The sequence below is a fragment of the Leptonotus elevatus genome, chromosome 12 (assembly GCF_054856555.1).
Source record: "Leptonotus elevatus isolate MCC_2025b chromosome 12, RoL_Lele_1.0, whole genome shotgun sequence".
Classification (NCBI taxonomy): domain Eukaryota; kingdom Metazoa; phylum Chordata; class Actinopteri; order Syngnathiformes; family Syngnathidae; genus Leptonotus; species Leptonotus elevatus.
The window spans coordinates 23,216,600-23,239,437 of NC_141250.1; the positions used below are offsets into that span (position 1 = coordinate 23,216,600).

The following is a 22,838-nucleotide window of genomic DNA, read 5'->3' on the forward strand; positions in this document are numbered from 1 at the left end:
TTTCACTTCAACAGACGCGCGTGCACACGCACACGCACACGCACACTGACAATCTGGTCGTCGAGACCATCTGAACTTTGTTGGAGTCCAACTTGTGGAGAAGAAAGCCAGAGGAACCAAAAAGCGAACCGGGACGTCACGACAACCGAGAGGTAACGAACGCGTACACGCACGCGCGCAAGTTGGACTAAAGTTTTGTTGTTGTTTATTTGAACAAAAAAAGTCTATTTTTAGTCCCGCGTGAGCCACCCGAGACATTTGATTGGAACGAACTCACGTGAACTTCAAAAACGAACAAAAAACACGACTTGATGAAAGTACATTTTACCGTTTAGTGTTCAATTAGTCTCATTCATTCGTGAACGTAAATATGATGTACACGTGGGGCAGGTGTGTGACGTCATTCCAAATCAGTTGGTCCGCTTAAGTTTGTATTTTTGAAACCGCATTCCAAAAGCTCCCGACCACAATTTTAATTTTTTTTAAGTCTTACTAAAGTCACAAGATTATCTGTGTTTGACTTTTGATATCAATCTTGGTCATGAATATCCGGTTGCACTTTTTTCTTTTTTTCTTTACAAAAATGTGTATTTTCAATCATCCCATTTGAAGCACGTGAGCCACCAAAAGGGATTTTTTTTCCCATAACATGTGACACCTCATTCTTACTGAGTCACAACTTTGAAAAAGAATAAATGGACGCGTGCTTCTAATTTGAATGAAATGGTGCCTTTTTACAAGCGGACTCGCTTAATTAAATAATAAAGCATGGCTGACAATGACGTCATGGAAAAAAAAATTCCAATTCAAGAAGAAGTAGCGCGATGTCTTTTTGGCTCATTTGATTTAACTTGATTTTAATTTTACTTGTGCAAGTAATGGAGTACTTCAATACATCGTGGAGTATATTTACTCAACTTTGAATCCCATTTCAGGAGGTCGAGGCATATTTTGGTAACTTTAGGTAGGAAGTACTTCAGAGATGTATTGATCAATGTCGTATGGAGCATTTCAGCAAAGTATTGATCTCACATTTAGAAAGAGTATTTTGTAATCCTATTTCAGAATATTGAAGTTTATTTTAGTGTGTTTTATTTAGGACTAGTGTGTCGTATTTCAGTAGTGTATTGATACATTTGATGCAGTATAGGAGTATTTTTTCTGTCACTTTCGATGTCGTGAGTATGAATGGAATCTTAAAAGGCTCGACATGCGACACTTGACGACTTCAAAGCAGTTTTTATGCAAGTATTCGTAAAGATTGTGGAGTCCTCGTGAGACGCGTGAATTCCTTTTCACTTCATTTTGGACGACTTTGGCCTGCCCATTTTTTCTTCTTCACATATTTCCGAACACATTTTGGTATTATAAGCGACCTTTGACCTTCTGCTGTCCTCTTGCCGTCAAGTACTTTGTATCAATTCTTCGTCCGTGTTGACTTTGGAATCATTTGAGGAAGCTGGCAAACGTCCTGACTGGAAATCAAGCCGGCTTCCGTTTGTCACGTCCCGCAGAGAGATGACGACGCGTCCCGCAGCCGGCGGGCCGGCCCTGTTGGCGCTCCTGGTCCTGGTCCGGGTCCCGGCCCCGGTCTCGGGGTACACGTTGGATGTGGATCAGACGGTGCGCTTCGCCGGCGCTCCCGCGTCCATGTTCGGCTACTCGGTGCTGCTCCACCGGCACGGGAAGCACAGCTGGTGGGCGGGCGGGGGCGGGGCTAATTCCCATGCCAACATGTCTGCCCGTTAGCCTCACACACGTGCGTGCGTGTGCGTTAGGTTGGTGGTGGGAGCGCCAGTGGACAACTCTTCTTCTTCTTCGGTGTCTCCGGGCGGCGTTTACCGTTGCGCCATCACAGCAGATGAGCAAAACTGCCAGCTGATGCCCGCCGGTAATTCATCTTTCCAGTGTATTTTTCGATGACAAAAACCATGTAAGTACAAATTGTCCAACGTCGCCATCTCACAAAACATCCTCTCGTTTGTTTGTGCGTGCAGACGTGTCGCATTGCGGGAAGACGTGCCAGGGTGAGAGCGCCCACCAGTGGTTGGGCGTCAGCCTGTCGCGACAAGCCGGCGAGCACGGCGGAGCGGGGGGACACGTCCTGGTCGGTTTACCGACATTCCCAGAAAATCACAATGTGCCATCACTGCTGAGCTATTTTGAGAAGAGTCCCGCGGGCGACTCATGTGGTCCTTGGGGGGTCCGCGAGCGCCACGTTGTTGGAGGCGAATGTCATGCAGAACGTTACAATGCGCCGCTTTTTCAATGTCACACAGCTGACAAGGTCAAAGAAACGCAAACACAACAAACACACTCAATGTGTCAGTCACGAGTTTCACGCACTTGCGGGTGCGCACGCGCACACGTGGCATGACTTTCTGTGTGTGTGTCTTTGTGCTGGTGTTGTGCTTGGTTTCATGTCGATTTGATATTTATTGATTTAGTGATGTACCATATGTATAAATCATTTTATTTGTCTTGATTTTCCTTTTATTGATTGATTGATTTAAATCTCATTTTAGTTTATATTTCTTGTATTTTTTCTTATATGACATTTTCTTGATTTGTTTATTTTTGTTTTCAGCCATTTTTATATGTTCATTTTAATGACAAATGCATTCATTTTTTGTCGATTTTTTTGTTTCCCTAACTTTTTTCTTGTGTTTGCGTGCAGGCGTGCGCGCACCGCTGGAAGAACGTCTTCTACTCCAGGAACGACGCGCAGAACAATAAACTGCCCCACGGGGTTTGCTATCGCTATGACGACAAGCTCACACACGCGCAGGCCATCATACCCTGCTACAAAGGTACAGAGGTACACGCACACGCACACACGCACGCACGCACACGCACACACAGAGTGAAGGGACGTCTGATGAAAAGACAGTAGATAAGTTGTGTGTAAAAAAAAAAGAAGAAAAAAAAAAAAGAAGGGATGAACAGACAGCTACAAAATCCTGTCAGACCTTCAAAGTAAAAGCATACTTCACCACATTATTTTGCTTCTGTCCACGTGTCGTCTTGGTTAGCAGACGCACAACAAACCAGCGCAGAGTCGTTTGAAGGCGGTGACTGTTAAATAAATCACCACAGGCCAAACAAAGTGTCGTTCAACTGAAAGGCTTTTATTGTGAAGGTCTGACTATTTGACAGGATGTTATGCTTGCCAGTGCCGACCGGGGAGCCGGATTGCTCCCGCAAGTTGTTGATTAAAATTGGCATTGTAGTCTACTGACGCCTTTTTGCACAATATGACAGAAAGTTTGGAAAGTTAAGCGAGTAATTCGTTTATGAATACTAGCAATTACCTTAAGAATGCTAGTAATTAGCATAGAGATGCTTATAATTACTTTATAGATGCTAGTATTTGGCTAAAGGATCCTAATAATTAGCTTAAGTGTGTTTTTAGCCTCACCGTGCTAGTAATTGTCTTAGTTAGCCTAACAATGCTATCCATGATCTTAAATATGCAAGTATTAACTTTGGTTTGAGATTTTTTTGTTCTCCGAGCAAAAGTTGTAATCATCAGTGCCAGTGTTGTCCGCATCGGAGAGAATCTTGATCTATTTGCGGGCGTCTACTTGACAAGATTTCCCATCTTTCCATTTTGTATGTTTCGGAAGAGATTCATTGAAAAAAAAAAAAAGGCAGGCAGGCAGACTCCGCCGTTTTCTCTGCTTTCGTGAAATGATGTCTTTGGACGCGTGTGTGCGTTGCAGACCACCAGAGGAAGTTTGGCGAGGAGTACGGCTCCTGTCAGGCCGGGATGTCCAACCAACTCGCTCAGGTGACCTCATCAGCACGCGACCGTCGACGTCGAGTGCGCGACGAGCACAAGTCGAGTTGGGACGAACATACAAAGCGCACATATTGGCCAGCAATTGATTGGATTCGTTTCCCCCAAAACAATCACGTGTTCATCTTTATAAAAGAATAGAAATGAAAGCAGCTGCTGTTTGATTGGCCAAACAGAGTCACGTGACAAGTAAAAATAAAAAGTAGCCATCAGAATGGAACGCAGTAAAAGTACTTTTTCTTCATAACAAAATATTCAAGTACAAGAAAAAAAGAATGCGACATTAAAACTAATCTGACAAGTACAATTTAGACACAAAAACTACTCAAGTAACTTGGAAGCAGCAAAATGACGGTTTCATAACAAAAATACTCGAGTAAAGTGAAAAGTACGTTGCAAGTACAAGTGTCCCCCAACATTTACTGAAGTAAATGTATATGCATAAATGTTCTTGACAAACAAAAATACTCAAGTAAAAGTAAAAAACTCGGACAATTGTAATTCATTTACAAAATGACTGAAATAAATGTAGCGTACTATGACTCACTTTTGGCGAGGAGTCAGCATGGCTCCCACGGCATTTTATACTCGTACGTCTGCAAGAAAGAAAGAAAAAGTATTTATATATTTTGACAGCAGAAGCCCATTGGCAGTCTTGTCACAAAAGTCACTTTTCACAAAGCTTTTCAGTCACAAACGTGTTTTTGCTGTCGCCGCATGTGACGCTGCTGATTTCTACACAACGGAAACAAACTTTTCTTATTTCTCGTCAAAGAGTGTCAACTTTTTGTGGGAAGTTTCATTGCGTCTATCGTACGTGACAAGACACACAAGTCAGGCCGGATGCTGGAAAAGGGCCCAGCAGCCGATCCCGTCTCGTCCGTCTGTCTCCAAAATGTCTTCTTTGTGACATCAGGACCTGATCATCATGGGCGCCCCGGGGACGTCGTACTGGACGGGTTCCGTGCTGGTCTTCAACACGTCCAGCAGCGTCATGTCCGTCTACCTGGACGACAACGGCTCGGTGGGCTTCGGAAGCTACTTGGGTGAGCCAACCGCTGAGCCCGTGGGCAGTTTTCCAAGATGGCGGCGGCTCACATCAAAAGGCGTCTTTGTGGCGCCACCGAAGCGCTGCTGTGGGACGGCGCGGGCCTCCAGCAGCGCCACGTGAACTGGCCCCGACATGTCACACCAGTTTGCCGAGTACACAGCGAGGGTTTTAGCCTTGTGCTAACACATGCTAACAAACACGTTCAAGGACGTCACCACTGTTGACACCAAGTTAAACATTAGTGCCGTTAGCGTTTGAGCGGGAAGGCCGCGAAGCCCTCCACGCTGAAGCCTTTCATGGGAACAAACTTGAAAAAAAGCTAATGCTGCTGTTGACAAGACCGGCATTATTTCTCTGATCACAAACCTCGATTTGACGTCAGCGTTCACGGCCCCTCCCTCTCCGCTTTGAATATGCTTGTTTTTGGCCTCAGCAGTATTTATCTCAAGCACGGGTTCTCAGCCCGGTCCTCGAGTAGCGCCGTCCAGCCTGTTTTCCATCACGTCTCCTCCGGCCGAGCAGCTGAGGATCGTTATCAGGCTTCATGCGGAGCTTGCGGATTAGCTGCTCGTTTGCAACACCTGTGTTGCCTTCAGGAGACACGGAAACCAGGCTGGATAGGGCGACTCGAGGACCACTCATCTAAAGCATGCTAGTAATTAGCGTAAGGATGCTAGTAGTTAGTTTAATCGTTTGCCAAGGGATGCTACCAATGAGCTCAAATATATTTTTAGCCTCAGGACACAGGTTTTATGATTATTATGGGTTAGGGTTAGATAAAATGACACTTTTGCATGTTTCAGGCTACTCAGTGGACGCGGGCCACTTCCTGGATGCTGCTAGCTTGGAGGTGGTGGGAGGTGCCCCGCAGTACAACCAGAGGGGAAAAGTAATACAATTATTATTTAAAAACATGAAAAAAGTACATATAATAATAATGTGTGTGTGTGTATGTATTTGTTTGTTTTTACTCCCAGGTGTTTATCTTCTCAATGGATGGCAACATGCTACGTGTGCTAGCTCACGTGTCGGGAACAGAGGTGACAATTGACGCCATTTGAGGACTTCATTCTAAACATGCCACGACAGCTAGAGCTAATGCTAACTAAGTACAAGTCAAAGTTAGAGTACAAGATCAATATCATGGATCAACGGCTGCTCACTAATGTTAGTAGATGTGATTAGCAACTGATGGTAATGCTAAAGCTAACAAATAGTATTAATTAACCCTACAAAATATCAACTGATGCTAATGCTAATTGTGTGTTTGTGTTCATAGCTGGGCTCATACTTTGGCGCTAGCGTGCGCGCGGTGGACCTGAACGGCGACAAACTATCGGATCTCTTGGTGGGCGCTCCCATGGCAACGGGTGCTAGTCGGGAGGAGGGGCGTGTTCATGTCTTCCTCAACCAGGGACAGGTGAGCTGACATGTCAGCCATTTTGTCAGCGTGTGACCACGCTGATGACATCATGCTAACGCAGGCTAAGCTAGTGGAGGCGGAGTTTCAGCTGAGCGGGGGAAACGCCCACGCCGCCCGATTCGGGGAGACCATCGCGGACTTGGGAGACTTGGATGACGATGGTTACCCCGGTAACCAGCGCGCTAAAGCTCATCGTAAGATGCCTGCCGATGTTGCGCCGTTCCAACTGATGCTGGTTTTGTGTGTGTAGAGGTGGCAGTTGGCGCCCCCCAGGAGGACGATCTTAAAGGGGCCGTGTACATCTACAACAGTAGGAAACATGGCATCTCGCAAACACCATCACAGGTACGCACTAACAAACAAGAACGCACATCGACACTGAAATACAAACCCTCAAAGATTTACTGTATGCACACGCACACACGTCGATGCTGCTCCATTCGCGAAAAGCCACATTGGCGCTCTCGTACTTAGCTTAGCTGGTTAGCTTAGCATGAACGAGGTGGTTCTAACCACGATGACGTCATCGTTTTCACAGAGGATCGGCGGGTCGGTGCTGGGACGCGACCTTCGTATGTTCGGCCAATCTCTGAGCTCGGGCGTGGACGTTGACGACAACGGTTACCAAGGTAACACTGCGCTGCCGGGCCGCCATTTTGTCGCTGTTAACGAGGCGTTGCGTGTGTGCAATGTGCACGTTTGACATTTGGGAACGTGTGTACGTGTGTACAGACGTCGCCGTGGGTGCATTCCTCTCGGATGCCGCCGTTGTTCTCAGGTAAACCAAAAACAAACGGGCAAACAGGAAGCGTGATTTAATTTGGTGTGTGGCGCAGGTCTCGTCCTGTCCTGCAGGTGGCGGCCTCCCTCGTCCTGCCCGAGCACATCCAGCAGCAGGCGGCCAGCATCAACGTCAGCGTCTGCTTCCGAGTCACGTCCAGACACTACAAAGGAGCCATCGGTTTGTTCGTTTAGCAAAGGCTAGCCTGGTTAGTTTAGCTAAACATTAGCTAGCATATGCAGTCTGATGAGCTAAGATAAGGTACATTTTACTAGCAAACTTCAAACAGTATGTAGCGAGCGATAAAACAAAATGATCATAGATTAGCTTGGTTAGCTTTAAAGTTACTTTAGCATGAATAAGCTAAGAAGGCCTAGCCTTCATGCTAATCTACATTTAACAACTGGTTCTAACATGAAACAGATGAGCTAGCTGAGTTAGCTTAGCATAAGATGAAGATGAACATCTTTATTATCACTGTTTAGCTTCCATCCAGTGATGCTAAGCTAATGCTTTTCCCATCAGACCTTCAGTACAACCTGACCTCCGACCTCCTCCACCAGCCGTCCTTCCCGCACCGTTTCTATTTCCATGGCAACGGCTCGTCCAATAGCACGAGGGCTCGCGTGAGGGTGCGTCTCGGCCAGCTCGGCTGCACCAATCACGTCGCGTATCAGAAGGTAAAGGCCGCTATGCTAACCAAATGTTGTTAGCATGATGCTAATGTGTATGGTTGTCTGCGTGGTTTTTTTTTTTCATGCGCATGCGTGGGTGTTTCTTTTTTTGACGGCAGCGTGTGTTCCTTTGCGCTTGCAGAAGGACGTGCGGGACATTTTCACGCCGGTCCGTTTCGAAGTTTCCTTCAGCCTTCGCGAGACCAACGCTCCCAAACACACCAGCAAACGCTTTGCGGCGCTCAGGCCCGTCCTGCAGAGGGCGGCGGGAAGCCGCAATACCGTCAGCAACCAGGTAGGGGGAGCTATCGCCATCATCCAAGCGAGGCAAAGCTAAATCAATATGTCAAATGTGTCAATGACGTATCGCTGATGCGCTTGTCGCGTCAGACGCTGTTCGCTCGCCGCTGTTTCCTGGCCAACTGTTCAACGGACCTGCGACTGAGCGCCGCGCTGGTCCTGCCTGGGTAAGGAGCAGACGCGCCACATTGCCCGCCTTCGAGAAACAGACGACAACCTCAGCGAGCTCGGTGCGTGTGCGCAGGAGCGGTCGCTACTTTGCGCTGGGCGCGGCCCGGAGCGTGATGCTCAACGCGTCGCTGGCGGTGGCCGGAGACGCCGCCTTCCTGCCGCGTCTGGCGCTGCGTTTCCACCGCCACGTTCACTACGTCAAAGTGGTCAACAGCGTGAGCGCCGGCCCCCTCAAGCCACGGCCAATCAGGCCATGGCATTTTTGATGGATGATGTTTGCGCTGTGCGCGCGCAGGAGGACAAGGTGGTGAGTTGCGACGTCGTGGACGAGGCCAACAGCACCACGCTTGAAGTCAGCTGCGCCTTCTCCAGCCTCATCCTGCCATCTCGCGCCATGGTAACACGTCATTGAATGCGTCGCAACTCTCAAATACATGATGTCATTGAATGCATCACGCGTGCTATTTAATGACATCATGAAATGTGTGCGTCAATAGTTACGGTCATTTTCTGCATTTTTTTCTGCAACATTTTTATTTCATGTTGACTTTTGTTTTGTTTTTTCAGTTAGAATTCAGTTCGTTTTCATTTTATTTTTTTATTTTTAGTATGTGGTGTATTTGTCAAGTGCAAGGTAAACAAGGGCCGTGTTGTGTATTAAAGCAACGCAAACTACAATTCTCAAACCACTCATGATTATTTAATTGAATTAAGAAAACGTTTTGCCAATTTGAGTTTATTTTGTTAGTTTTCCTTAACCCGAATAATTTCCCCCAAAATGGTGCAATCCCAAAAAGTTGACTGCCGTCAAATGGAGCCTTTTGTCCGACGTCGCAGGTGAACGTCAGCTTCCTGTTGGACGTGAACCGCAACGCCACACCTGGCGACCTCATCATCCACGCCAACGCCAGCAGGTGAGGAAACTATTTCCAAAAGTCACGTCTGCAGAACCCAAGATGACACGTTCCGCGTCCTCAGTGAGAACCTGGAAAGTTCCGAGTATCTCCACGACAACGCCGCCGCCTTGTTACTTGGTCTCAAGTACGCCGTCGACGTCAACATCCACGGGTGACCGCTCATTCATTCATTCATTCATTCATTCATCAACATTCACATCGCTCATATCAAATATGTTGCACAATACTGTTGCCACAATCGAAGCAAGACATAATGGAAAAAAACTGATGAATGAATGAAATTGAGTTCATTCATGTGTTCATTTGTTCTGACTAGTTTTGTGTCTCCGACGTCGTTTGTGTTTGGAGATGAAGATACGACACCCGTCCAATGCTACACGCAAACCTTCAACTACACATACAAGGTCGTCATTCATCCTCTCATCCATTCACTCATTCTTCTTGACTGCCATCCAGTAATTCATCTGTTCATCCATCCTTACGATCAAACCTCCAACAAAGTTACTCTCATCATTCTATCAATTCATTTTGTCACCCATTCATCTTTACTTTCAAACTTTTAACACTCACCCTTTCATTCATTCCTCCTAACTGTCATTTGTTCATAATTTTTCCCACTACCAACCAACCATCCTGTTCTTCATCTCATCATCAATTCATTCATTCATCCTGTCACAGCCATTATCTGCTCATCCATTCATTTTGTCATCTTTACATCCAACCTGCCTTTCTATTCGTCTTCTTCTATCTACCAATTCCTTTATCATCCATCAATGAATCATTCATTCATTCATTCATTCATGTGTGTGTAGGTGTTGAATTCAGGTCCAAGCAGGTCGGTGGACACATTGGTGGAGATTACGCTCCCGAAACTGTTGGTTCCGTATCCACACCGGTTGCTGCAGGTGGTGGACTGGCAGGTACAGTCAGCGGACACTAGCTAAAGTTAGCATGTGTAGCCGCGTTAGCCAGCCAGCTAAAGTTCAGCTAAGCATTCAAACTAGCCTCAGTTGTCATTAGCATTAGCACAGGTGGAAACGATGTTGTCATGTTTGCAGTCGTCACAAGGCGCCTGTTTGGTCAACGAGGCGACCGTTCCTGTCATCGACGACTGCGATGTCCCACGGGCGTCTTTTGTCAAACAAATCGTCTTCTTCTTCTCGTCCACCTCGACGCGCAACATGGTAAATGCACACGCCACAACTGTGTCCCTTCACCTATTTCTTATCACCACAAGATGGATCCCAAAGGTCATAACAATTTTAGCCTGTTATGGACAACTATAATTAGGGCTGGATTATGGACTAATGTCAGGAGCTAGCATCAAAAGCTAAAATAGGAGTTAGGTCAAGTAGGCAAAGTAATGCCAAAAGCTAATGTCGGAAAGGAATACTGGAAGCTAACTTTGGTACCTAACTTTGGAATCCAACAATGGACTAACGTCAGAAGCTAGCATCGGAAAGTTACTTTGGAAACTAACTTTGGGAGCTAATGTCGGAAGCTAGTATCAGCGGCTAACATTGGAAGCTAACATTGAAATCTAATGTTGGAAGATAACACCGGCAGCTAGTGTCAAAAGCTAACATCAGAAGCTAGCTTTGGAAGCTAATGCTGAAAAGTAGGACCAAAAGCTTATGTTGAAAACTAACTTGTTGGAAGCTAACATCGGAAGCTAACATTGAAATGTAATGTTGGAAGATAACATCGGCAGCTGGTGTCAAATGCTAACATCAGAAGCAAGTGCTGAAAAGTAATGCCAAAAGTTTATGTTGGAAGCTAACTTTGGAAGCTAGTGTTAGAAGCTAGCATCAGAAAGTTACACTGGAAGCTAACTTTTTGCTACCCAACATTAAGATCCCAAAAGTTGGTACTTGATACTGCTGGATTGTCTTTCACCTGTCTCGCACCTTCTTCATACTATTAGCTGCTAGTACGGCTAATAAGATGTGTGTGTAGTTTTGTGGGCGTGGCGACGAGCTGTGCGAGCGTCTGCTGTGCCGCCTGGGCACCGTGGAGGCCGGTCGAGAGGCGACCATTCAGCTGGAAGTGCGACTCAACCCTGACGTCCTGCTGCAAGCGCCCGTAAGTTTCATCCGATAGCTTGTTAGCGTGCTAGCGTTAGCGTTCTTCCCAAAGGACGTTTGTCAGGACGCTTGTCCACTGTTAAGCTCATCTCACAATTACCGCGTCAAAGCGCATCACGTGTCGTTTTTGGTTTCAGGGTCGCCACGGCGTGGTCAAGATGGAGAGCAGGGCGGTGATGTCGTCGCCCAAGAATGACCAACACACCGTCCTGGAGCGGGAGCGACCCGCCGCACAGGTAGGCGACCCATCCCACCCGCGCTGACGCAACCGCGACGGCGGGGCGGACGTCATCGCGTGTGTGCGTCTCCATCCAGGTGCTTGTGGAGGCGCACTTCGGCCAAAAACCTTCCATGCCAATCAAGGTGTTCATCATCGTGGTCAGTTTGGTTGTGGGCCTGATGATCCTGGCGGCGCTCATCTGGTGCTTGTGGAAGGTAAAACTGCCTTTGGTTTTTCCAATCCCAAAAGATTTTGGAATAATTCCCAGGGATTGCGCGGCGCAGGCGGGGTTCTTCAAGCGGGACTTGCAGAAGAAGAAGGAGGAGCAGGAAGAGGAGTTCAAGCGCGACAGCTGGAACTACGTCCCCAAACGCAGCAACAGGGAGAGCACGTCCTAACCGCCGACGGACGGACGGACGGGCGGACGGACGTTTGTCCTAACCAGGACGCGCTGATGGTGGATTGGGCCGGCGTGACGGGAAGCGCTGACGTCAGCTGCCAGGGATGACGTGCAAAAAAAGAACGCGGGCCAAGCGACGGACCAATCACAACGCTTTCCTGGGGTTTGACGTCATCGGGTTTGGCTGAGAGACACTTCCTGTTTGGTGTGCAACACTTCCTGCTGAGTGACACTTTCTGCCTCCATTGCAGCACTTCCTGCTCCACTTGCTCCTTGTGCTTGCTCCACTTCCCGCTTGGCGGCCAAACATCCTAACACGCTTACAGTTTGCCGCGCAAGTCTTGCTGCTACATTCACTTGCCGTCAGCCAACATTTCCTGCTACACTTCCTGATCGGCGTACAAGACTTCCTGGTAGGCATCCTTCTTGGCTCCAACCACCGATCTGTATATACGACTGACGTTTGAAGCGGCGAGGCCGCCATATTGCTCCTCCCAAGAAACCTTTCTTGGCATCCTTTACATTGACAGGATCCAAATTAGAGAACATTCCAGACAGTGCTTCGTAGAAACAGCACGATTTAGGATGTTTTCCATTTGTTCAACATAAACGAGAGGATTTCAGACATTTTGCCATAAATACATGTATAAATGTACACATTTTTTATGCAAGAGCATACCGAAGGCTTTGATGAAGCCTCTGACCCGAAGAGGACACTTAAAGCAATGTGGTTATTACAAAAACGGCCAGTAGGTGGCAGCAGAGTATAAGAGCTCAACCCAGGCCATGTTGCAAAAAAAAACAATTTTCAACAGGTTTGTGAATAATAATGAAACTAAACTACATGCTAATGCTAATTGCTGCAAAATAAAAAAAACATACTTTTTTTCCCTGATGAAAGAAGAGACTCTAATCTTTCTTTTGGTATTTTCCATGTTTTGATAGCAATAGAACACAAAAAAACAAGTCCAAATCCAGTAAAACAGCCGGGAGCAAAGGGGGTTGCTTCAGTCAAAATGGCTGCCAGTCAATGTGTTAATGAAACTTGTATATTTTTTATTCATGAATTATAGTACCTGTAATTCAACAAAAGATGCCTCTGCCAAATCTAATATTGGGGTCTAAGAAACTAAATAAAAACACATTTACAAAAAAGGGGGGTCTTCAAAGCAGCACACTTGTTGAATTAGTATTAGATTTTTTTCTACTTGTTAAGAGCGACCTCCCCACCTCCGCCCCCCGACTCGATACTAAGAGCCCACGAGCTGTATATTTCCAATCTGTACTATAACGTATCGTTTATCCAGTAGTCTGCTTGCGAGATGGGAGGAGTAAGATGGCCGCCCTGTGGCTTCAATGACGGCTATCCCGTAGAATGCGGATCGCTTCCTGCTACGCTTTTTTTCTCGGCTCTGCTACACTAACTTCTTGTCATCCAAAACGTTTGTGCTGAACTTCCTTGTTGCCAACTTTGCTGTCACGTGACCACTGGAGCGTAAATAAGAAGTTGAAATCACTGTCAACGTATTTCCCAATCTTGTTTCTTGGTTTGACTTTCTATTTTGGGACGACCTGCTGACTGCTGTTTTTTGGTTTTGTTTGTATTTAAGAATGTGACAAGTTTGATGCGTCCAAGTCGCTTCCTGTCGCATTTTACACTTGAGACTTTTTTAATCTCTTGATAAAAGCCATACATGTATTTTGTTCATGTCAACTTGTTGCACTGGAAAGTCTTGCTCGTGTTTTGAATAAAATGTTCAAGTATTTTCTATTTCAAAGCCACCACAGCCATTTCTATAAAAAAAAAAAGTGCTTCTCAAATTCAATTCAATGCAAAATCAAATTGTCATCACGGATTCCGGCGATTACAAAAATGTCAACTTGAAGCCCCAAAAAAAGGAGTTGACGTGGGATGGACAAGAAGTACTTGTGAGTGTTGCGTCGCCGTGGAAACGTCGTGGCTCAGATGCAACTGCAGGACGCCGGCGACTCGGCCTCGTCCACTTCCTCGCCGTACAAGCTGATGAGTCGTCCGTGGACCCTGAACGCAACGCAGACACTTGAAAACTTTGCAACTTTCCAACAATATGTCGTAGGCGGCCATTTTCTGAAACTGAGCAACTGCGCCGTCAACTTGAGTGGACAGCAAGTAGCAAGATGGCCGCCCCCGAGATGGATCAAAAGAGTGATTTTGCTGCTGAGCCCACATTTGCAATATTCATCACAATGTCGTCCGTCTTTAGACTGATGACAATATTGTCCCCCAAAATGTTGGCTTGACTTTTTTGGAGGACTTTTAACTTGAAATTGTCGCCATTTCAGCCTGTCAACGGTACATTTTCGTCGTCCTTCATGAAAACAGACGGATTGTGTTTGTTTGAAAATGCAAACAAATGCTTTTACTTTGGAAACCGATCATCAACACTTTTAGGATTTTCTGACACGTTACCAAACGGCGGCTGAATCATCACCAATTTATGAAGGACATAATAGTCAGTTGAATCTGATTGAAAGAATGATTTGCTGTAATTGACGTGAAGAAGTCGATTTCCAACGAGCAGCCCTTCGTCGTGCTCACTTTCAAAAAGCTTGGCCGGGATTGTTCTTCATTTGGTTTGTTTAATCAATATTCAAATGAAAAGCAACAATCAGCAAATAATCAGCCCTTGGAAAAAAGAGACTGCATTAAAGCAACTTTTTTTTTTAAAAATCGATTTGAAAAATATTCAATACAGTTCTAACTTCACGTCCCCGCTGTCAAAAGTTTGGGGTCATCCTGAAGGCCAGATTTGTTTCTTTTGAAAAGAAAGACATGCGTTTTCCCGCCACGAAAACAATATGTGGACTGTATTTGTCATTCGCCGATAACGACTTTTCCAAGTAGACTGAAAATCTTCCAACCTGATGAGCACTTCGCCGGGGACGTCCAGCAGCTCCCCGTCGACGTTCCAGGGGAAGCTGGCGTCCGATTGGATGATGGGCGTGGCCTTGGCGTCGTCCTCGCTCTCGTCCTCCCAACGGCCGCTGGGCCCGCGGGGGCGGAGCCTCGCCGCTGTCACGGCGTGAGTCTCCACGAAGGAGAAGTCCAACTGCGCACACCAAAGTTGTCTTTGCGCGTGCGTGTATACATTTGGCGAGTGCACGTGCGCATCCCAGTTTGAGCACAAATCACATTGCTGACTGGAGTGAGTCATTTTCAAATACAAATTGCAGATGATCTTCACAAGTCCAATGACGTGAAAATATGCTGACGTCACCGTCAGCAGCAGCAGCAGCAGCAGCAGCAGCAGCAGCGACTTCCTGTTGGCGTTCTCACCCGTAATGACTTGAAGCGCCAATAGGGGGCAGCAGAGACCAACACACGGTGGACCGGCGAGCTTCGTGTCCTTCGCTAACAATTTTAATACCGTCTCATTTCTGATCCGATTTGAGACCTCCACATACTCAAATTCATGACATTTATGTTGAACTTTGCTCAAAAACAAAACCTTCAAAACAATCAAGAATGACGACATTCAGGATTTTCAATGGTTGATTTGACTTGCCGTATATTTTTGTGATCTGCTTAAGATCCATTTTGAACACTTTTAAGGCCATGTTGAAACACTGCACAACTTTTTCAGGCCACTGTGATGCATTTAAGTCACTTTCATACATTTATGACTAATTTGAAGACATCAAAAACACATGAAAATATTGATAGATGGATTTTTTTTTCTTTCTTTCTTTTTTGGAAGGTGCCGCATGTGATTGACACACGGAACCGAGCGTCATCTGCAAACATCAAACCATCAACGAGGGGCCCATGAAAGAGCCTCGGGGAACGCCACAGACGCGTTTTCGACATGGGGGGGGGGGGGGGGGGGGGTTCCAGACAGGATGACGAGACACGCGTGCCAATCAAACACCATCGCAAGCTGATGACATTCAGAAGATCCAAAGTGGAAATAGGACGAGGATGGATTCTTTTCTGACTTGATTAACGGCGTTACGTCCACGTTGTTGTTGACCCGCCAAGAAGCAGGAAGTGGGTCAGCGAGTACACAGTTTGGCCAATATTTATATTTAGCCTGGAGTCTATTTGCAAAGTGGGTTAGTGCGCAGAAGCGGGCTAATCTGCTCCCTGACGGCCTCGTTAGCGGGAGAAGAGCCAGCGGGTCAACGAGTCACGCTCACCTGGCCGCTGGGGGCGCCGTACCCCTTCAGGTGCTTGACAAACTCCGACCTGGACGTGGCCCCCACCGCGATCAACGCCGCGCTGCCGCTGGCCAGTCTACAGCCACAACAGGAAGTGGGAGAACATGCTCAGAAAAAAGATGTCGACTTCTCGCGCTGCCGCTCGTGTGGTCGTTTTGTTGTCACCGACTTCTTTGCTTCTCTTCAAACTAGAAGCTAGAAATGCACCTGCACATTCGTAAACCGCGTCTATACTTGGACTTGGATCTTTCATTGTGACTGTCCCTTTAAGTGCGGCTTTTTTCAATCTAAGTGTACCTGAAGATAGGAACGGTCGAATTACTGTAAAATGACTCTGGAATATCCACAAAAAAAGTATTTAAATAAAAGACAGAAAAGAAAACATTTTTAAAAAGTTAGAAATCCCGAAAATATTACCACACAATGTCCACAAAATTGCCACCCAAAAAGTCAGACAATTAATATAAGAAAAGGCAGGAAAGAAAATGTTCAAAAAAAGTCAGAAATCCCGAAAATGTCCACAAAATGGCTTTTAAAAATGTCAGAAAATTGATAGCAAAAAAAGGCACACACCAAAAAGTTTTTAAAAAGCCACAAAGTCTATAAAATTGTACAAAAACAAAGTCCAAAAATGTATGAAAAAATGAGAGAAATAAAGAAATCAAACAAGAGAAGATGAAAATGAATCTACGTATTGGATGCTGCATATTTTTGTGTTAAGGTGCAACTCGAATGAGCTCTCCAAGACACAATCTTCAAATGTTTGGGGTTATTGATTTGGCCTAAAATGGCTCCTTTGCCAGGAAAGGTTGCTGCTCATCTTGTCGTCTGAAACGATCTTGGACTGCGCACCTTCAGCCACACCTGAACACGAAACCGCACGAATACGTTTTCACGTTGACATTCTCTCGTGCGGCCTACGAGATCCCTACTTGGTGTCGGGGGCGAGCCCTCGGGGCGCGTGACGACTCAGGCAGGGGATGGCCATCACGCTGACGCTCAGGAACGGGCCGTCCGCGCTGCTCCACGACTCCGCCCCTTCTGCGCACGCACGCACACACACACACGTTTGTATTTTGTGGGGCGACTTGGATGGAATGGAACTTTTGGAGAATCCAAATGAAGACTTTTAAGGGCCAATTTTCATCAATGTTGGACATTTGGATTGAATTTGCAATCAGTCCGATTTGCGAGCTAACGGACAACGGATGACATTTTTACAGCATTTTCATTGTTTGAATGCATTTTCAGCAACCTCTATGACTTCGGGATCAAATTTATGATTTTTTTTTTGAAGGCCATTTTGATTATTTTCGACTGAAATTGAAATTTTTCAAACCACTTTGATCACTTGATTTATATCATTTTTATTTCATATTATTATTATAAAATATATAATATATGTAAAATATATAAAGAAAATATACAAATACAAATATTTTTAATTGTTTATAGATAAATATATAACATATTATTTTATTTTATATTATTATAATATATATATATATACATATAAATCAAATCAAATAAATACAAATATTTATTTACAATTTAAGACCACTTGAATGAAAATCTTTTGGATCAAATTCACAACTTTTTTGTCTTTTTTTTAGCCTTTGTGATGAGGACAAACACATTCATCCTGTTCTTTGTGATTACCTGAGTCGCCATCTTGATCATCACGCCGGTCCCTGACAAAGACATACAACACTTTCAATACAATCTGCGTGTGTCATGCATCACGTGTGAGCGTGTATCTTACTGCTGGTTTGTGTGGCTTTTGAGAAAAGACAGCTGACAGTCCTCCGGTCTGCAAAGATGATGCCCAAACATGTCACACTTAAACACAGCCATAGGGGGCGCTCTCTGTGGTTTGATAAGGTGTGTGCGCGACACCTCAAGCGGGCCAGGGTCTTGAGCAGCGCGTACTCGCGCCGCCGCGCCGACGGCATCCAGCGCTTCTTCTCGGCGCGAGCCAGACTTCGCCCCCCGAAGCCGAACATGGCGCAGAAGCCGAAACGCAGCAGCTGACCCAGCGACCGGAAGCTGCACATGTCCACCTGCTGCACGTGACCTGGGAGCACAACGCGGCCAATCGGAGGAGGACCACCATGCTGGACACGCCCCCCTTTGCCATTATCGTTCAGTGTTCACAAAAGGCCCCAAAACACGACGGCAAAGTGAAAACCGAGTTTGGTCGGTGCAACTTTTGTTAAGCGCGTGCGTGCGCCACACTGCCCCCAAGAGGCCGCACGGCGGGAACACAAGACAAAAGACAAAAGCAAGCACTTACAGCACGTCACGTCAAAAGAGTGAATTTCATTTTCAGACGCTTCTTTATGACAAGATTCAAGTTACGGTTTTGATAGTTAAAAAGTGACTTTCTTTCGGTGCTTTCTTCTCCGTTCCATCAATGGAAATTTATTTGACCTCACTTTATGCTGAGAATTCTCACTTTAAAGTCAGAATCCTGCCAAAGGTATTTTTCTCTCGTCACTGGCCCTCGTCGTCTCCCGTAGAAATGAAATCAGCCATTCATTCATTCATGTGCAAGCATTTTCCATTGCATTTACGTTTTCTTATTAGTTTGATTGAAAAAAATTGAACTAATGTAAATAAATAAAATGAATAAACAATTTCAGAACCAACTGATTTAAATCGATGGCTAATGAATTAGAATTAATTTAATTATAAATAAGAACATGAAAAGGTGAGAAAGAATCGTCATTTTGAACCCTTTGACATGCACACTCGTTGATGTGTTTTTTGTTTTTTTGCCTTCGCGGGCCGCCCATCTGTCTGCTTTCCAAATTAAAAGTTTGCCAGCCGGCCCCAATCGATAATGATCAATGAGTGCGGTAACCGCGGCAACGGCTTGAGGTATGTGCACACCTGTCGTCATCACTTCCTGCCCTCCATTGTGTACTAATCAGTATCATTACAAGCCATCTGTCACATCTCAAACACATCGACCTGCTGCGATTGGCCGCGGGGGCGCGGGGGGCGGGGCCAGAGCACGCCTGGAAAGCTGTGATTTCAGGTGAAAGCGATCCTGCTATGAGACATCTGGCGGAAGCCACTCAAGTAAGCCAAAGTGGACAGAGAGAAGGAAAACAAAAATGAGCGCAAGGTACCGAGGACGATGTGCATGGCGGCCGTGACTGGATCTCTCACTCCGTGAACAGAACAGGAAACCACGTCCGTGGAACCTGCCCAGACAACAAATCAGTAGGAATAGCAAATCAATCAATCAATACATCGCTTCTTACCCGCCGGGATGATCCCCAGAGGAAGCGACGCCCTCACGGGAACTTCGGGAGAGTCGGCGTCCAGCTGGGCTCGCAGAACCACAGCGTGGCAAACTTCCGCCACGGAACCATCGCCGCCCACGCACACCACCCTAACACACGCGCACGCACGCACGCACGCCAAGGTTATTTGAGAAAACCAACGAAAAACTAAGGCTTAAATTCTAAACAATTTTGTTAAAAAAATTACATAAAAATGAAAATAAATGCTTTAAAAAAAAAAGAAAACTAACTGAAGCTGCATTTTATGTTTACAAAACTAACGGTATCCTTTTGTTTTAGTCATTGGTGATTATTTTAATGCACCATTTGAAGTGTCACGTTTGAAAATGGGTCACACAGAAGTGATGTCATCGAGCAGCAGCCAATAGAAAAGCGCCTTCCGACTTTTTCATTCAACTCAGTCGAAATGCAACGCTATGTAAGAAATGTTTTCTTTTCTTTCTTTTTACCATGTTGTTGTTTATTACATTTTGCGCACAATTTATACAAATGAACTCATACCGACACTAACTAAAAGAAAACGAAATTTAAAAAACACAACTCAAACGAAATAAAAACTAGCTAAAATGAAAATTCCAAAACTACAATAACTCTGACACACGCAATTTACAAGTTGTTTTGAAATCGGCGTCATCAATTTTGCACTTGCAAACTCAACTCACATTTTGGAAGAATAATTGTTGAAAATGTTTCCCATAAAACAAACAAATTCAAGCTGTTTCTTGCCATTCCCAGCTGAGGTTTACACTCATTCTCAACACAGAACAAAGAAATGGCACCTCGCATCTTCATATTTACTGGAGATTGCCCCTGCTAGCTACATGCTAACATGGATGGAAATTGCCATTCACATGCTAACATTAAACAACAGACACTTAAACAGGGAGCAACACACGTACACAGAAAGGAACACAATATACACCGGAATATACAGTAGTCTTCTTTGTAGGTGTGTATCACACTGCCCCCTGGTGGCCAAAGCGGGCACACCTTGAACAATCAATTGAATTGACGGCCTTTCCCAAATCAATGGCGATCAATTTGACGTCATTGACTTTCCAAGTCGTGCACGGGTTTGGCTCACTTCGGACATTTGCGCTTTTCGTACTCAACTTAGCATAACTCTTAGCATGTTAGCGTCTGAGCTAGCGTGAGTTAGCAACGCCGGCCGGCCCTTCCCTTTGCACACTAAAGCCTCACACACACACACACACACACACACACACACACACACACACACACACACACACACACACACACACACACACACACACACACACACACACACACACACACACACACACACACACACACACACACACACACACACACACACACACACACACACACACACACACACACACACACACACACACACACTCAGATGCTAATCAGCTATCTCGGCAATACTAAGCTAAGCTTCTCTCTGCATTTTAAGCCTTAGAAAGCAGATTACCCGCACGCACAAGCGTCCGTGTTTCGCCGCAGCTTCCTGCCCTTCTTCTTATTCAAAGTTTGGGATCAAGACTTGCTATCAGCACGGACTCCAAATTTAGGACTCAGGCGGCAGAAAAGCGATGCCGATGTGGCGTCTCGACTTGAAAATGTTTGATGTGTTCAAAGGTGAGGTGATGACATCACCGGAAGAGGAAAACCTTGAGATGAGAAACAACTGACCCATCAAAGTCATCCAGCTTGAGATCCTTCATCACCGACAGGGCGTGTCCCCTCCTCTCTGTCACTGCGCGCACACAAGGACACACAGACAGGTGGACAGACAGGTAGGACGCGCGGGGTGAGACAGACACAGATGGAGACACGCAGAAAGTGAGCGTTCCCCCCCCAAAAATTAAAATGTGACAACAGAGACGTTGCCATCTGTTGAGAAGGAGGAGAAGATGGAAGAGGGACAGACGAGAAGATGCGGGAAAATATGGAGGAGGAGAATTTGAAAACAATGTTAGCGTTGACTGCATGGACCTTGAGGAGAAAAGTTGAAAAGCTCGTAGCCACTTTGAAAAAAAGTTGATATCAATCTACGGACGGACGGACGGACGGACACAACTTGATGAATGTAAGAAGAAAAGAGGAACGGATGCGAGACGCTAAGGAAAGGAAAAGATGATGGAGAAGCCTGGATGACAACAGATGGACTGAATGCTCCGCCTCCTGTATCAGGTTACCTAGCAACCAGAGACTGCCATTAACTCTGACCTATGGACCTGCACACACGCACACACACGCACGCACGCACGCACGCACGCACACGCACACGCACTGACCGGTGATGTCAGTGCGGACGTCGGCCATCTTGAAGAGGGGCGCCACGTGCTCCCTGTAGATGTGAACCGCCTCCTTCTTGTGGCTGCTGGGGTTGATGAACACCTTCACGCGTCGGGGCCGACCGCTCAAACCTGCGCGCGCATACACAACGCAATCTTTTGTGTTTTCGCTGCACTGCCGCAACTTGATGATTGTTAAGATTGATTATTTTAGGGCGATTATTCCGGTTGCTTGGAAACGTCCGCCCTCAGCGCAGGCTTGCAAAGGTTAGACTGTGTGTGCGCGTGCGCCCCGGTGGCTCCTCATGAGGCCGATTTAGAGGTCGCATTACGAATCCCAATAGAATAGCGCTGATCGATACGCACACGCACACGCACACGCACGCACACACACTGCCAGCTCCCTGATCCATGCCATTGTTCTAATCTTCTCCCAAAAGGCCATGACCCCGCCCTGTTCATGACCTTTCGCACGCACGCACTTGAGCTGTTTGGAAATCAACACAAATGTGATGGAAATGAAGTCGACGGGATGAAAATTGTTGATATTTTTCTCTTACAGCGAGATAATCATTGTTGGCGACATGCGACCTTCAAAATAAAAGCGCCAATGTGTCCTGCGCTGGCTCCACCCAATCCTATGCAGCGTTACACGCGGCCCGGTGCATCCCAGCTTGTGATTGGCTACGCCGCACGTGATCACATGACGTGCAATGAGCTCGATGAGAACAGCCCGTAAATATGAGGATCATTCGAACTGCAGTTAATTGCCGCCATTTTTCTTCCACGAGCTGACATCTTTCGACTTTCACTCAAGTACATTTTTGAGCCTATACTTTAGTACTTTTACTTGAGTGATTACTTTTACCAAAGGTGTTTTTTTACACAAGTAATTGTACTTTTACTCAAGTGGAGAACGTCAATACTTTTCCCATCTCTGCCTGTCCACCTCCATCTTTTTCAACCTCGTCCCTCATGTCAACCCATCAGCTCGCGTCTCGTCCACGTGTGCCTCGTTGTCTCGTCGATTGGTTTGTATTTTTGTTCTTTACTTTTCTCATTTTCTGCAGTAAAAAGTTGATTATTTTTCACCACTTTTTTTGCCACTCGCTGCCGACTGAAAACGACGCCACGGGTGCTCGGGTAACGACCAATCACGGCTCACCTGTATTCCGGCTTTTGCAATGATTGTCAGATGTCATCTTCAGTCAAAAGGTCTTAATTGCAT

The 22,838-nt window shown here is 46.0% G+C and overlaps 2 protein-coding genes across 3 annotated transcripts in view; one reads left to right on the forward strand and one right to left on the reverse strand.

Moving 5' to 3' along the window:
* itga4 (integrin alpha 4) lies at window positions 1-13,591 on the forward strand. The gene is made up of 29 exons (XM_086090649.1): window positions 1-152; window positions 1,515-1,697; window positions 1,779-1,891; window positions 1,998-2,107; window positions 2,678-2,810; window positions 3,723-3,790; window positions 4,716-4,845; window positions 5,654-5,739; window positions 5,828-5,890; window positions 6,130-6,270; window positions 6,335-6,443; window positions 6,524-6,618; window positions 6,812-6,902; window positions 7,006-7,051; window positions 7,110-7,234; window positions 7,580-7,734; window positions 7,871-8,023; window positions 8,119-8,195; window positions 8,273-8,414; window positions 8,495-8,596; window positions 9,037-9,113; window positions 9,178-9,267; window positions 9,433-9,520; window positions 9,929-10,036; window positions 10,175-10,300; window positions 11,073-11,198; window positions 11,338-11,436; window positions 11,516-11,635; window positions 11,705-13,591. The coding sequence occupies exons 2-29, from the start codon at window positions 1,519-1,521 to the stop codon at window positions 11,816-11,818; spliced, it is 3,066 nt and encodes a 1,021-aa protein (XP_085946775.1). The 5' UTR covers window positions 1-152; window positions 1,515-1,518; the 3' UTR covers window positions 11,819-13,591.
* The window catches only part of cerkl (CERK like autophagy regulator), a 17,073-nt gene continuing 7,088 nt past the window's right edge, over window positions 12,854-22,838 (reverse strand). For both annotated transcript variants that reach the window (XM_086090652.1, XM_086090651.1), the window contains 11 exons: window positions 21,611-21,742; window positions 21,006-21,069; window positions 19,287-19,417; window positions 19,152-19,226; window positions 17,914-18,091; window positions 17,780-17,827; window positions 17,677-17,708; window positions 16,950-17,058; window positions 15,997-16,093; window positions 14,722-14,909; window positions 12,854-13,861 (listed from right to left, as the gene is read on the reverse strand). In XM_086090652.1, the coding sequence (XP_085946778.1) occupies window positions 13,783-13,861; window positions 14,722-14,909; window positions 15,997-16,093; window positions 16,950-17,058; window positions 17,677-17,708; window positions 17,780-17,827; window positions 17,914-18,091; window positions 19,152-19,226; window positions 19,287-19,417; window positions 21,006-21,069; window positions 21,611-21,742 (1,133 nt within the window). In that variant the 3' untranslated portion in view covers window positions 12,854-13,782. The remainder of the gene's footprint in view (window positions 13,862-14,721; window positions 14,910-15,996; window positions 16,094-16,949; window positions 17,059-17,676; window positions 17,709-17,779; window positions 17,828-17,913; window positions 18,092-19,151; window positions 19,227-19,286; window positions 19,418-21,005; window positions 21,070-21,610; window positions 21,743-22,838) is intronic.